Raw genomic sequence first — 15,911 nt, 5'->3', positions numbered from 1 at the left:
ATATGTAAGAAATTCTAATAGTTACTCATTTCTATTAACTAGGGGAAGGTAGGACATTTCACTCTATAAAGCAAAAGGATTTTAAGCACAGAAATCCTTATCTTCTATATAGCAGGTAACCTGGATATACACACACATATACACATTCTCTCTGTCTCTCTCTCTCTCTCTCTCTCACACACACACACACACACACACACACACACGTGCACACGCATGTGAGCACACATAACACATTCCTTCAAGGAGCCTTCTGAAAATCAAAGCAAGATTCAAATTATGTTTACTTTCATGCTAAGTATATTGTACTATATCTTAATTCTGACCACTGGGAAAATCTGACCAGGCAGTATATTTACCCACATAAATAAACTGGGAGTTTACTTACATTCATAATTCACATAATGTAGATCAATTACAAACCCAGGAGAGAACAAAACTGCAGATTTACTTCACCCCACCATACCCCTCACTTGTTCCTATAACTCTATAGTTTTCATAAAGAATACTGTAGGCAGCTGCTGCTGCAAAGCACTTACAACATAAAATCTTGTTCCCAAGAAGGTTGATCACCACGAACTGCTACAGTTGTGCTCTTCACATTCTGCACTTTCAGGGTCACATATGTGTTAAATTTATCTTTAAAAAAATGCAAAAAAATGCACAGTGAAGATATAATACTTAGTGCTCAAACTGTTACTCAATCTCACAAAGTCTTTGGAACTGAGTAACCCAAATTAAAGTATTAAATGATGAGGAAAAAATAAAACTACATATTGTACTATATGGCATCATTCTAAGCATACAGAGCTGTAAAAGATTAGTAAACACATTCTATTCTCAAAAGCATAAGCTATAATAGTTTTTCAAATTTTAGAAATAGATATTTGACCCTGTAGACACACATACACACAAATGAAAACAAAGCTTCATGAAATACATGATGTGATACATTGATATTTCCTGTTCTAATTTATTTAAACTATTAAAACATTAATCATAACCAACTGAATTGATTTTATAGCCAATCTTCAGTTTGAAAAAAACAAATCTAATTGATCTAATAGAAAAGATAAGATACATAAATTAACAAAATGAGTAAGTACCATAAGAGAAAGAGAAAAAACGGTAAAGATTGAAGGAGAGAAAAGGATTATCTCTACCTATTTAAAGGGACAAGAACTGAGAAAAAAAACCTTCATGAAAGAAAGGGATTCCAAGCTTCATCTATTCAGGCTGGCCTAAAACACAACTTACATAAAAAGCAATACTGGGGCACCTGGGTGACTCGGTCCATTGAGCACCTGACTCTTGGTTTCAGCAGGTCCAATCGAGCTCCCCCCTATCCTCATGGGCTCTCCACTCAGCAGGAGTCGGCTTGGGATTCTCTCTCCCTCTCTCTGCCCCTCCCCCACTGTGTACTCACGCTCGTTCTCAAATAAATAAATCTATTTTTTTTAAAGATTTATTCATTTATTTATTTGAGAGAGGGGCAGCACAAGTAGAAGGGGCAGAGGGAGAGAGAGAATCTCAAGCACACTCCATGCTGAGCATGGAGCCTGACACAGGGCTCAACCCCAGCACCCTGACACAGGGCTCAACCCCAGGACCCCGAGATCATGATCCCAGCCAAAACCAAGAGTTGATGACTTAACCAACTCAGCCACCCAGGCACCCCTCAAATAAATAAATCTTTAAAAAAGAAAAAAAGCAATATTATTATAGAGTTCGGAAAAGGAGATTCTCTAACCTGAGAATATAAATTGAGTACTACTGCTTAAACACAGCACCTTTTGCATGCCCCCTAATACACTGACATGAACCATGATCAGAGGCACTGAACTAATAGTTCACTTTTCTGTGTAAGAAATTAATCTTAACATTATAAAATGAAAAAAATACTATCTTTTTTTTTTAATTTTATTTATTTATTTGTCAGAGAGAGAGAGAGAGCGCGAGCGAGCACAGGCAGACAGAGTGGCAGAGGGAGAAGCAGGCTCCCTGCAGAGCAAGGAGCCCGATGTGGGACTCGATCCCAGGACGCTGGGATCATGACCTGAGCCGAAGGCAGCCGCTCAACCAACTGAGCCACCCAGGCGTCCCAATACTATCATTTTTGACTCATGAAATAGGCAAAGATTAGTTAAAATGATTACCTAATATTAGGGGTATGAGTTAATAGGCCCTGCCATGCACTTCTAACAGAAGGTAAATCTTCTCTAAAGCATCGTTAGAAATTGTGCAGTCTCACAAAAAGCAGAATCATGGGGCACCTGGGTGGCTCAGTTAGTTAAGTGGCTGCCTTCAGCTCTGGTCATGATCTCAGGGTCCTGGGATGGAGTACCAATTCAGGCTCCCTGCTAAGCAGGGAGTCTGCTTCTCCCTCTGTCCTTCCCCTCACTTGCTTTCTCCCTCCCTCCCTCTCTCTCTCATAAATAAATCTTAAAAACAAAACCATGCAGAATCAGACCCAAAAACACAGAGAACAAACTGATGGTTGCCAGATGGGTGGGAAAGGATAAAATGGGGAGTGAGAGATACAGGCTTCCAGTTATGGAATGAATAAGTCACAGGAATAAAAAACACAGCAAAAGCAATATAGTCAATGGTATTGTGATACTATTCTATGGTGACAGACAGTAGCTACACTTGTGGTAAACACAGCGTAATGTATAAACTTACAGAATCACGACATTATACACATAAAACTATAACATTGTATGTCAACTATACTCATTAAAAAAAAATTTAGGGGTGCCTGGGTGGCTCAGTTGGTTAAGTGTCTGACTCTGATTTCAGTTCAGGTCACAATCTCAGAGCTGTGACACTAAGCCCCATGTTGGGCTCTGCACTGGTCATAGAGCCTGCTTAAGATTCCCTCTCCCTCTGTCTCTCCCCTCTCAAAAAATTTTAAATAATGAAAGTGAGAATAATACAATGTTCTAAGTTTGTTGTGATAATTAAATAAGACATTTGTGGAAGTATTTAGGCAACGCTCTGATATAGCAAGTGTTCAATAAATCATAGCCATTTTAACTATTAGGAGTATTATTAAATCCTTATGAAATCATTTAAAAAATTACATAGTTTTATACTTAGACATTAGAAGTTTACCAGAATTATACCTAAGATATATGAAAATATAAGTCTATCCACATGAGAGAATCCCCATCCATATTCAGTAGCAGTGTAATAGACCACTGAGCTATGTTTCCTATCATGATTTTGTACTCCACCCCCCAACATCCAACCACAGCTGACCAGAGCAGGTTTAGATGCCACCCAAGAGCAACTAATCCCTGAAGTGGTCAACAAAAACAGAAACCAATCCAATTCCCTCTCAAAAGATCTTAAATAAGGAAAACACAGAAATAGTGACACAATTGGTGGTTGGTGCTGAAGCTCAGAGAAGTATATATACTCCACTGGAGCTGCCATCAAGGGCTATGTACACAACTGGTAAGCACAGAAAGCCAGCTAGAAGAGAAAGGAAAATAAAACATTCTCTGAAAGAGAGACCTCACTAGTGGAGAGAACAATAGCCTCAGTAACTGTTTTAGTTCCTATTGTACCCAAGGTTTGGTTTTTTCAGTATTCCATGAGTTCCTAATCATGTTCACTTTTCTCCAGTAATCCACAGTACCTTCCCTTTTCCCCAGCAATAAACAAAATAAGTCTCTGTAACTTGACATTCATAATTAAGAAAATGTATATTAAAACAAGTAAATAATATTTTCACCTTCTGATGGGTAAAGATTAAAAAGTTTCATACTGGGCACCTGGGTGGCTCAGTGGGTTAAGCCTCTGCCTTCAGCTCAGGTTATGATCTCAGGGTCTGGGATGGAGCCCCACATCGGGCTCTCTGCTCGGCGGGGAGCCTGCTTCCCCCTCTCTCTCTGCCTACTTGTGATCTCTCTCTCTCTCTGTTAAATAAATAAACAAAATCTTTTTAAAAAAAAAAGTTTCATACTACCTAATGTGGATAAGAATTTGGATAAACACTCATTTTTTTATTACGCTCAATTAGCCAACATAAACTACATCATTAGTTTTTGGTGTAGTGTTCAATGACTCATTAGTTGTATATAACACCCAGTGCTCATCAACACTCATATACTTTTAAGTATAATCTCCCCAAAACTTTCGGAAGTGCAATGTGGCAGCAGCTACCAATTTTTTAAAAATGCATACCCTTGTCCCAGCAATTCTCTACTTCTGGACTCCAGCGTATAGATACATTTACAAAAGCAAACAATAATAAATGCACAAAAACATGTATTGCTTATAATAGTAAAAAATGAAAGCAACCTAAATATTCATCAATCAGGAACCTGGGGTACAAATTTATAGCAAAATTCTGTACACTTAAAAAGAAAGGGGGCGCCTCAGTGGCGCAGTAGGTTAAGCCTCTGCCTTCAGCCCAGGTCATGATCTCAGAATCCTGGGATGGAGCCCAGCATCGGAGCCCGGCAGGCATCGGAGCCCAGCATCCGCATCGGGCTCTCTGCTCAGCAGGGAGCCCGCTTCCCTGTCTCTCCCTCTCACCTGCCTCTCTGCCTACTTGTGATCTCTGTCTGTCAAATAAATAAATAAACTCTTTAAAAAAAAATTTTTTTTTTTTAAATAGAAAGAAAGAACCAGAGGGGTGCCTGCCTGGCTCAGTTAGTAGAGCATGAAACTCCTGATCTCGGGGTCATGAGTTCGAACCTCACACTGGGCACAAAGTTAATTTTTTTTTTTTTTAAGATTTACTCATTTATTTATTTAGACAGAGAAAGCATGCACGCACATACATGCACAGCGGGGAGGAACAGCGGGAGAGGGGGAGAGAAACCCAAGCCAACTGCTCTGAGCATGGAACCTGATGTGGGGCCCAGTCCCATGATCCTGAGATCACGACCTGAGCCCAAACCAAGAGTCAGACGCTTACCCAACGGTGCCACCCAGATGCACCCAAAGTTAACTCTAAATAATTAAATAAAAATAAAAAAGAAGAACCAGATATATGTATACACACACTAAAAGTGATGTGTTGTTGGAATAAAAGCAGGTTGAACAAGGTTAATCTATTTGTTTATATGTGCATATAGAAAGAAGAAATCTGAGAAGGTATATACAAACCTCTAGAGAGTTACTGGGAAGAAGTAGAATTGAGTTGGCCAAGAGGTAAGGGAACTTTAAATTTTCACTAGATAGGTTTCTTTAATGATTTACAACAGCACTGATTTTTTTCTAGCTTTGCTGAGGTATAATTGACAACTTAAAATTGTTTGGTTTTGTTTTTTATAGATTTTGTGTATTTATTTGACAGAGACAGACACAGCAAGAGAGGGAACATAAGCAGAGGGAGAGGGAGAAGTAGGCTTCCTACCAAGCAGGGAGCCCAATGCGGGGCTCGATCCCAGGACCCTGGGATCGTGACCTGAGCCAAGGCAGACGCTTAACACCTGAGCCACAGTCGTTGTTGTCAGGTACTCTGACAGCTTAAAATTGTATATATTTAAGGTGTATGACTTGATGTGATACACATTACAAAATAACCACCATAATCAGCTAATTAATATATATTAATGTATTTATCACAACTCACATAATTACCATTTTCTTTTCAAGTGTGTGTATGTACACAACAACAGCTTGAGATCTATTCTCTTAGCAAATTTCAAGAATACAGTAATCATTAATTATGAACATGTATGTTAATTCTCCAGAAGTTATTCATCTTGCATTACTGAAACTTTGTACCCCTTAACCAACATCTCCCCATATTGATTTTGAATAATTTAATAAATTTTGTGAATTTAATCAGTGAGTTAAATGAAATTAATGACTGTTTAAAAGACTGATTTTTTTTAAAAATGTATTTTAAATCACAGCAGTATGAAGGGAAAAGACATAATAATTAAAGGATGGCCTTACCTGGGGAGCCCTGGAATTTGGCTCTTTTAACTACAAGAGAAAAAAAGAGGACACCATGAAGAATTTTTGCAAATTCATTAACTAAACCAACATTTCTTAAGCATCTATTATATACCAATGGTAGAGTTAGAACTAGATTTGTAAGTCTAAGTCTAAGAGAAAAGATGCTGGGAGATTTGAGCAAAGCTTGAAGGCAGAGAGTTAGAAGGCCTTTACAAATCATCCAATCTCTTCCTCAACACAGAAATCTCTTACAGCCTCTTGACAACAAGGTAGAGGAAACTAAATTACTCCTATGGCAGGCAACCAGTTTCATGTCACATATCTAAGGTTTAAGTTATATATGTTTCTCATTTAAAGCCCTCATAGAAACTCCCTCCATGTCATTCATGCCAAAAGACAAGCTCAACAGGCAGATTTAAAGAACAGATTTTAAACAATGGGGAGAAGTAATTTCTTGCTGGGAATAAACAAGTTAACAAGAGATGCTCCTATGCAAATGATCACAAAGAGCTATTTACCAAACCTCAGTGCAGGACTGCAAAAGAAAAAAGCCCTCACTAGGATTGCAGCATGCCAGCTTCTAGGAAAGGTCGAAGACAACAAACATGCAGGAGAACTGCTAAATTCCAGTAAACACGAAACATTTTCCCATTAATGAAGAGTAGGACTAAGTGTGCAGGGATAGCGGGAGAATAAAAAGAAATCCCAAGACAACTGAAAGCTTCTCCTTAGCTGACATCCAAGCTCTTCCTAACACATCCAAGAGAATGGGTAATTCAGTACCTTTCTACAAGACCCTCTCCATTTTTAGGAGATTTCAGAAAATTTTAGCACTAACACTTAATGCTAAAATCTATTTTACTGAGGGACACCTAGGTGGCTCAGTTGGTTAAGCAGCTGCCTTTGGCTCAGGTCATAATCCCAGCGTCCTGGGATCGAGTCCCACATCGGGCTCCTTGCTCGGCAGGGAACCTGCTTCTCCCTCTGCCTCCGTCGGCCAGTGCTCGCTCACTCGTTCTCTCTTTCTCTCTCTGACAAATAAATAAATAAAATCTTTAAAAAAAAAATCTATTTTACTGAATCAAGGTATGTCTCCCACTGGACTGTCCCTTGCAGTCTCACATCAATCCCTCTTCCCAAGTATTCAATTATTCTTTAATAGTTTCATTTAATCTAAGACTTACTATAAAGCTACAGTAATCAAGATAGCATAGCACTGGCAAAAATAGACATAGATCAATGAAATAAAATTGAAATATATGTAAGATATATAACTATAACACATTATCTTTACTTCATATCACATGTAAAACTTGAAATGGATCATGAATAGAACTAAATATGAGCTAAAACTATAAAATATCTAGGAGAAAAAGGAAAATCTTAGCGATCTTGGGCTAGGCCATGATTTCTTAAATTGAATAAAAAATCATGAACTTTAAAAGAAAAAAATGGATAGACTAGACAGAATTTAAAACATGCATTCCTCAAGACACTATTAAAAAGGCAAGTTTGGGGCACCTGGGTAGCTCAATCAGTTAAGCTTCTGAGTCTTGATTTCGGCTCAGGTCATGATCTCAGGGTCATGGGATCAAGCCCTGTGTCCAGCTCCACACTCAGCATGGAGTCTGCTTGGGAGTCGCTTAGGATTCTTTCTCTCCTTCTCCCCCTCCCCTGGCTCACACACATTCTAAGTAAATGAATAAAACCTTTAAAAAAAAAAAAGGCAAGTTTAGGAGGAAATATGTGCAAAACATGTATGGTAAGACTGATAAAGGACTATAAGAAGAAATCTCAAAACTCAATATTAAGAAATCAAGAACCCACATTTAAAACTGTAGAAAGGAAGGCACTGGGCTGGCTTAGTTGGTAGACCATGTGACTGTTGGTCTAGGGGTCATGAGTTTCACCCCCACACTGGGTGTAGAGCTTACTTAAAAACAAAAAAAAAATTTTTTAAACACACTTAACATTTACATCAGCACAAAAGAATTAAATACTTAAGTATAAACCTAAAAAAATATGTACAAGATCTAGACGAGGAATACTACAAAACTCTGATGAAAGATATGAAAGAAGTAATTAGAGAAATAATCCATGCTCATGGATAGGAAGACTCAATATTATCAAGATGTCAGTTCTTTCCAACTTGACCTAGAGATTCAAAACAATCCTAATCAAAATCCCAGCAAGTTAATATTAAAATTTCCTGCATCACTTTTAAAAAGCAGTTTAAAAATACTACTTTACACTACAACCCTGCATGACTAAGATTTTGAACATCTAAATTGATGGTTTTTACCCATGAGTTATTTAATATTGTTAGCACTATAATATTATATGAGTCACTTATATTTGTATTATCATGTAATGGTAATTGTATGTAAATGTAATGATGTAATTAAACAGAATTCTGACCATCATAGTCTGCTAACCTTTAAAAATGTCACTTATTCCTTCATTCATTGGCTTGCTACTTTCAAAATAAAGTAAAAGGCTCTTTATTTAAAAAAACAAAACAAAAACAGCAAGCTATCTTGTGGATATGGACAAACTGATTGTAAAGTTTATATGGAAAAGCATAACACCCACAACAGCCAACTCCATGCTGAAGTTCCAGACCAATTTTACCCAACTTTGGAGACTTACTATAAAGCTAATAGTAATCAAGACAGTATGGTTTTAGTGAAAAAACAGACAAATAGATCAAATAGAACAGAAGAGCCAGAAACAGACCCACATAAATATAGCCACCTAATTTTTTTTTTAAGGTTTTATCTTTCAGCAACCTCTACATCCAATGTGGGTGTCAAACTTACAACCCCGAGAGATACCTGCTCCATCCACCAACTGAGCCAACCAGGAGCCCCAGTCAACTAATCTTCAACAAAGAAACAAAGGCAATACAATGGAGCAACAATAGCCCTTTCAACAAATGATGCTATAACTAATGGACGTGTACATGGTGGAAAAAAAAAAATCTAGAGACAGACTTTCACAAAAATTAACTCAAAATGGATCACAGGCCTAAATGTAAAACAAAATTACAAAATTCCTAGAAGATAACATAAGAGAAAACTCAGACGACCATGGGTATGATTAGGACTTTTTTAGACACAACACGAAGGCACAATTCACAAAAGAAGTAACTGATTAGCTGGACTTCAGTAAATTAAAAACAGCTCTGTGAAAGGCATGTCAAAAAGAATGAGAAGATAAGCCACAGAATGGGAAAAAGTATTTGCAAAAGACACATCTCATATAGGACTGTTACCCAAAATACACAAAGAACTACTAAAACTCGACAGTAAGAAAACACACAACTTGATTTATTTTTTTTTAAGATTTTATTTATTTATTTGACAGAGATCAGGAGTAGGCAGAGAGAGAGAGAGAGAGAGAGAGAGAGAGAGAGAAGGAAGCTGGCTTCCCGCTGAGCAGAGAGCCGGATGTGGGCCTCAACCCCAGGGTCCTGGGATCATGACCGGAGCCAAAGACAGAGGCTTTAACCCACTGAGCCACCCAGGTGCCCCGTACTACTTGATTTAAAAATGAACAAAAGACATTAACAGACGCTTCACTGAAGAAGATATACAAGATAGCAAGTAACCCCATGAAGAGATGTTCAATATCATATGTCATTAGGGAATGAATTACAAATTAAAACAATGGTGTTAAGCAAGGAAAAAACTGCCTAAAAACTGAATTAAATGGATGAGGTAGCTATTTGTCTTCCAGGCTCCTTAGTATCAAAACACTCTTCTTCTGAAGTAATCCTGAGAGAGATGGGAGACAGGACCTAAAACACACTACAGAAGCCAAAGGCAGCTGACATAGATGCAGTAATCACATACTCCCAACTTCAATTTTGAGGGAGTGAAACAAAGATGCAGGGTTGGTTAGAGAAAGCTGCAGAGAAGAGTTCTAAAGGACAACAGTAAATTTCCAGCGTGTTAGAGCACCCCAATGGACCTTTCCTGTTAAGAGATGTTTGGAGCTTATGCTAATTTTCCTTTTTATCTCCATTTTACAGATTAGCAAAAGTCAAGCTCACAGAGCTATGGAAGGGTCAGATTAAGAATCTGTTGGCAACATCATATGGATAATAAGTAATGGAGCTTGATAAAGGATTTATGTCTTCTGACTAAAAATTTAGTTCTTCCCATTTCACCAGAATGCCAAAGCAGCAGCAGAAGGAAAAGAAAAAATGAAAAACTACAGTCTCTACGCTAAGGAAGTTGGGAAAGAAAGAAAAAAAAAATGCAAGCAGACAGAGGAAAGATCCAATCATAAAATTCACTGTGAGTCTACAAACCAAAAACCAGTGTTTGGGTGAAATGTGCCACAAAGAAAAGATCGATGAGGAGGGTGGGATAGTAATCAAAGTCTTCTAATGGGTAAAATATAGGTAAGAAAAGAGACATAAGAAACAGCATTAAAAAGGCATGGTGAAAAATCACTGGAGCATCTTTTTCTACGTTGTCATGAAGGTAACAGCACCTAAAATCTGAGTGTTTCCCAACATTCCAAAGGCAGGCAAAGTCCACTAGCCCCACAAAATCTCCAAGAGTTTGGGTACAGGTATTTGGGGCTAGTTAGACACGGAGCTAAAACAAATGAGTTATAATAGTATCTTAAATCCAGAGTTTTTCCCATTTAAGAATAAATCTTTAAAAAAAAAAAAAAAAAGGAAATCTTTCTAAATCTCCTTTGGAAAGACAGCACAAGGATACCAGAAAATAGAAGTAGATACATTTTGTTCACGTTTCAGCTTTTTCTAGGTATAGTCCTTCTCTTCCTTTTTTTTTCTTTTTTTTTAAAACTTTTGTTTTTATTTTTTATTTTTTTTTTTAATTTTAAATTTTTTATTTATTTTCAGCGTAACAGTATTCATTGTTTTTTCACCACACCCAGTGCTCCATGCAATCTGTGCCCTCCCTAATACCCACCACCTGGTTCCCCCACCCTCCCACCCCGCCCCTTCAAAACCCTCAGGTTGTTTTTCAGAGTCCATTGTCTCTCATGGTTCACCTCCCCTTCCAATTTCCCTCAACTCCCTTCTCCTCTCCATCTACCCTTGTCCTCTATATTATTTGTTATGCTCCACCAATAAGTGAAACCATATGATACTTGACTTTCTCTGTTTGACTTATTTCACTCAACATAATCTCTTCCAGTCCTGTCCATGTTGCTACAAAAGTTGGGTATTCGTCCTTTCTGATGGAGGCATAATACTCCATAGTGTATATGGACCACATCTTCCTTATCCATTCATCCGTCGAAGGGCATCTTGGTTCTTTCCACAGTTTGGCGACCGTGGCCATTGCTGCTATAAACATTGGGGTACAGATGGCCCTTCTTTTCACTACATCTGTATCTTTGGGGTAAATACCCAGCAGTGCAATTGCAGGGTCATAGGGAAGATCTATTTTTAATTTCCTGAGGAATCTCCACACTGTTCTCCAAAGTGGCTGCACCAGTTTGCATTCCCACCAACAGTGTAAGAGGGTTCCCCTTTCTCCACATCCTCTCCAACACACGTTGTTTCCTGTCTTGCTAATTTTGGCCATTCTAACTGGTGTAAGGTGGTATCTCAATGTGGTTTTGATTTGAATCTCCCTGATGGCTAGTGATGATGAACATTTTTTCATGTGTCTGGTAGCCATTTGCATGTCTTCATTGGAGAAGTGTCTGTTCATATCTTCTGCCCATTTTTTGATATGATTATCTGTTTTGTGTGTGTTGAGTTTGAGGAGTTCTTTATAGATCCTGGATATCAACCTTTTATCTGTACTGTCATTTGCAAATATCTTCTCCCATTCCGTGGGTTGCCTCTTTGTTTTGATGACTGTTTCTTTTGCTGTGCAGAAGCTTTTTATCTTGATGAAGTCCCAGAAGTTCATCTTTGCCTTTATTTCCTTCGCCTTTGGAGACATATCTTGAAAGAAGTTGCTATGGCTGATATCAAAGAGGTTACTCCCTATGTTCTCCTCGAGGATTCTGATGGATTCCTGTCTCACGTTGAGGTCTTTTATCCATTTCGAGTTTATCTTTGTGTACGGTGTAAGAGAATGGTCAAGTTTCATTCTTCTACATATAGCTGTCCAGTTTTCCCAGCACCATTTATTGAAGAGACTGTCTTTTTTCCACTGGATATTTTTTCCTGTTTTGTCAAAGATGGAAGACCATTCCATGCTCTTGGATGGGAAGAATAAACATCGTTAAAATGTCTATACTGCCCAGAGCAATCTATACTTTTAATGCCATTCCAATCAAAATTCCACCAGTATTTTTCAAAGAGCTGGAGCAAATAATACTAAAATTTGTATGGAATCAGAAGAGACCCCGAATTGCTAAGGAAATGTTGAAAAACAAAAATAAAACTGGTGGCATCACGTTACCTGATTTCAAGCTTTACTACAAAGCTGTGATCACCAAGACAGCATGGTACTGGCATAAAAACAGACACATGGACCAGTGGAACAGAGTAGAGAGCCCAGATATGGACCCTCAACTCTATGGTCAAATAACCTTCTCTTCCTTTTATTATTACTGCTCCTCCTTGAAACTGTGCCAACATGCCTTCCCTCCCATTGTGTATTACCATAAATTCTTAACCTTTTAAAAATTAGACTCCTTTGATAATTCAACAAAAGCTAAGATCTGTTCTCCAGAAAAATGCACATCTATCCACAAAACAAGGTGCATACCAAGGGTAAATTCATGCAGCTTAAGATCATCTCCTAATAAAATTGTTTTTTGCTAAAGTTACCAATATTGTCATTCTCATTAGATTTTCCTATTTTATATTTGCAAAAGCCTACTTTTACTGACTAGTCTTATGTCTATTTGCTCTATTAAAATGGGCTAATGACATGGTGTTTGCCCATGGTGTCTGCAAGTTATCTCTTTGAAACTGAATGGAACCATTTCTAATTCAGGGTCTACTCTAGCAGTAGGAATAATAAACACAGGCCCTTGAGAAAATCACAGGAACATGTTTTTCTAAGTATTTGTCATAAAGATACGGCACCTAAAATCTGAGTGTTTCCCAACATTTCAATGATAACTCTTGAAATGTTACATTAATTCTACAGAAGTGGAACAAAAATAGCAGCAGCTAATGCTAGAAAACCATTGCAGTTATTTGGGAAAAGCACAGGACAAGGAACCAGACCTAGATTCTAGACCTGGTTCTAACATGGCTCATCTGTGGGCCCTTAGATTAAAAAAAAAAGTATTATCTTAGCCCTCAGGGTTTTCAGATAGAAGGTGAATATTATGTCTGTTCTGGAAAATGAAAGTTCTTGCATATTGAGTTTCTGTGTAAATGAGGAGAGAGGGAGATATAAGAATTGATGTGAAAGGACATTGAAATGTAAAAAAGCATTCACTTCAGTTCCCATTTTTAAATTAACTCCTATTTTTATAAAGTAAAATGTTTTCATGACATGCATATTTTAATAAAAGCAACAGCACAAAAATTCACTTGAAGAGTCAAACTGCACTGGAGTTACTTGAAAAATAAGATCCTCAGAAGTCCTGGTGACCTAGTTTTACTGATTTACTGATTTATTTTGGAATTTGGATACTTATACATAGAGAGTAACAAAGATTGCTTCAGCTATCATTATTTTAAATCTTAGAATACTATATTAAAGTTGACCTATGTCCTATTTTTTACTTTTCTTTACTTGTCATAATATATATGTATATTTAAGTATCACATACTTTTCTTTGTATAACTATAATGTTATTTTTAAAATCTTGATACCAGCTAAGGCAAGAGACTCCTACCTAGTTCTTTAGTGTTTTGCTTACTCCTTTTTTTGCATCTCTTAACGTAAGCTTTTTCCCCATTAATTTCTTAATGTTGCTATTACATAAACAGGTTTTCAGATGATAACCAAACCTTTATAAATTTTATAATCAAATGGCAAGTTCCCAAAATCAGTGTTAAGATTGATCAGAACTGCATTTAACATCTATAAATCAAATAAGCAAACTTTACATTTTAAAAATATTTAGGTTTCCGGGACGCCTGGGTGGCTCAGTTGGTTAGGCAGCTGCCTTCGGCTCGGGTCATGACCCCAGGGTCCTGGGATTGAGTCCCATATCGGGCTCCTTGCTCAGCAGGGAGCCTGCTTCTCCCTCTGCCTCTGCCTGCCTCTCTGTCTGCCTGTGCTCACTCTCTCCAACAAATGAATAAATAAAATCTTTAAAAAAAAAAAAAAATTTTAGGTTTCCGCTGGCGGGTGGAACAGAAATTTTTAGGTTTCTTATACTTGAAAACAGCATGTCTATTTATTTAATCCTTCTTTAACGTCTTAGTTTCATTAATTTGGCCCCATACATCTTTTGCTAGAACACACTACAGAACTCTTTTTTTGCTATTGCCACTGATATTTGTACTACATAGAAATGTGGTTAACTTTTTTTTTTAAAGACTTTATTTATTTGACAGACAGAGAGAGATCACAAGTAGGGAGGCAGAGAGAGAGGGGGAAGAAGGCTGCCTGTTGAGCAGAGAGCCCAATAGAGGGCTCAATCCCAGGACTCTGAAATCATGACCTGAGCCAAAGGCGGAGACTTAACCCACTGAGCCACCCAGGTGCCCCAAAATGTAGTTAACTTTTGAAAACTACCTTAAATCCAATAATTCTGTTACATTCTTCTTTTAGGCCTAGATTCTCTAGTTTTCTTTACAGAAAATCACACCATCTATCATTTTTTTCTTTCTTTCCAAACCTAAAATTTTTCATTCTTTTTCTGATCTTATGGCAGAGGTTAGGACTTCTAATAAACTACTGAAAGTAATAAAAGTTGGCACTCTTGAATTGTTTGATTTTAAGCGGGATTTTTTTAAAGATTTTATTTTTATTAAGATTTTATTTATTTGACAGAGAGAGAGAGTGTGTGCACACAAGCAGGGGGAGAGGCAGTCAGAGGCAGAGAGAGAAGCAGGCTCTATGCTAAGCAAGGAGCCTGATGCAGGACTTGATCCCAGGATGCTGGGATCATGACCTGGGCTGAAGGCAGATGCCCAACTGACTGAGCCACCCAGGTGTCCCAAGCAGGAGTTTTTAAAATATTAACACCTTGCACTTCAATTTTTTTATTGAATATAATGCATACATAGTTACATTAGTTTCAGGTGTACAACAATGATTCAGTGATTCAACAAGTTCTTTTTTTTTTTTTTTTAAGATTTTATTTATTTATTTGACAGACGAAGATCACAACTAGGCAGAGAGGCAGGCAGAGAGGAAGAGAGGAGGAAGCAGGCTCACCACGGAGCAGAGAGCCCGATGCGGGGCTCGATCCCAGGACCCTGAGATCATGCCCTGAGCTGAAGGCAGAGGCTTTAACCCACTGAGCCACCCAGGCGCCCTGATTCAACAAGTTCTTATGTTCACAAGTATAGTTACCATCTGTCATCATACAGTGCTATTACAATACAATTGACTATATTCCCTATGCTTTCCCAAAGAATATATACAAATGACCAACAAACACATGAAAGATGTTCAATATCATTAGTTATTAGGGAAATGTATGTGAAAACAAAACAAAAATATAAATCAAAATTAGTATTCACAAATGAGATACCATTTCATACCCAATGGGATGGGTAAAATAAAAAAAATACCCTACTGGCTTGGATATGGAAAAATTGGAATCAATATTCACTGCTGGTTAGAAATGTACAATGGTACGGATACTGCAAAAACAGTTCACAGTTCCTCAAAACATTATACACAGAGCTACCATTTGGCTCCTAGGAACAATTCCACTCTCAGGTATACATCCAGGAAAAATGAAAACACATGCCCACACCAAAACATGTATACAAATGTTTATAACATTACTCATAATATCAAGCAATATTCATAGTATCCAACCCAAATGTCCATGAACTAATAAATGGATAAATAAAATGTGATATATCCATACAGAACATTATTCAGCCATAAAAAAGAATGAAATAC

The 15,911-nt window shown here is 37.6% G+C and overlaps 1 protein-coding gene across 3 annotated transcripts in view; it reads right to left on the bottom strand.

Moving 5' to 3' along the window:
* Positions 1-15,911, bottom strand: part of UNC13B (unc-13 homolog B) — a 218,887-nt gene that overhangs the window by 155,501 nt on the left and 47,475 nt on the right. For all 3 annotated transcript variants that reach the window (XM_080819880.1, XM_080819882.1, XM_080819881.1), the window contains exons 2-3: positions 5,920-5,949; positions 540-639 (exon numbers count right to left, since the gene is read on the bottom strand). In XM_080819880.1, coding sequence (XP_080676006.1) covers positions 540-639; positions 5,920-5,949 — 130 coding nt within the window. The remainder of the gene's footprint in view (positions 1-539; positions 640-5,919; positions 5,950-15,911) is intronic.

The sequence above is a fragment of the Martes martes genome (assembly GCF_963455335.1).
Source record: "Martes martes genome assembly, chromosome: 12".
NCBI classification, from domain to species: Eukaryota; Metazoa; Chordata; class Mammalia; order Carnivora; family Mustelidae; genus Martes; species Martes martes.
Note: the sequence above shows the minus strand (reverse complement) of the source record. Positions and strands in the feature narration are given on the sequence as shown.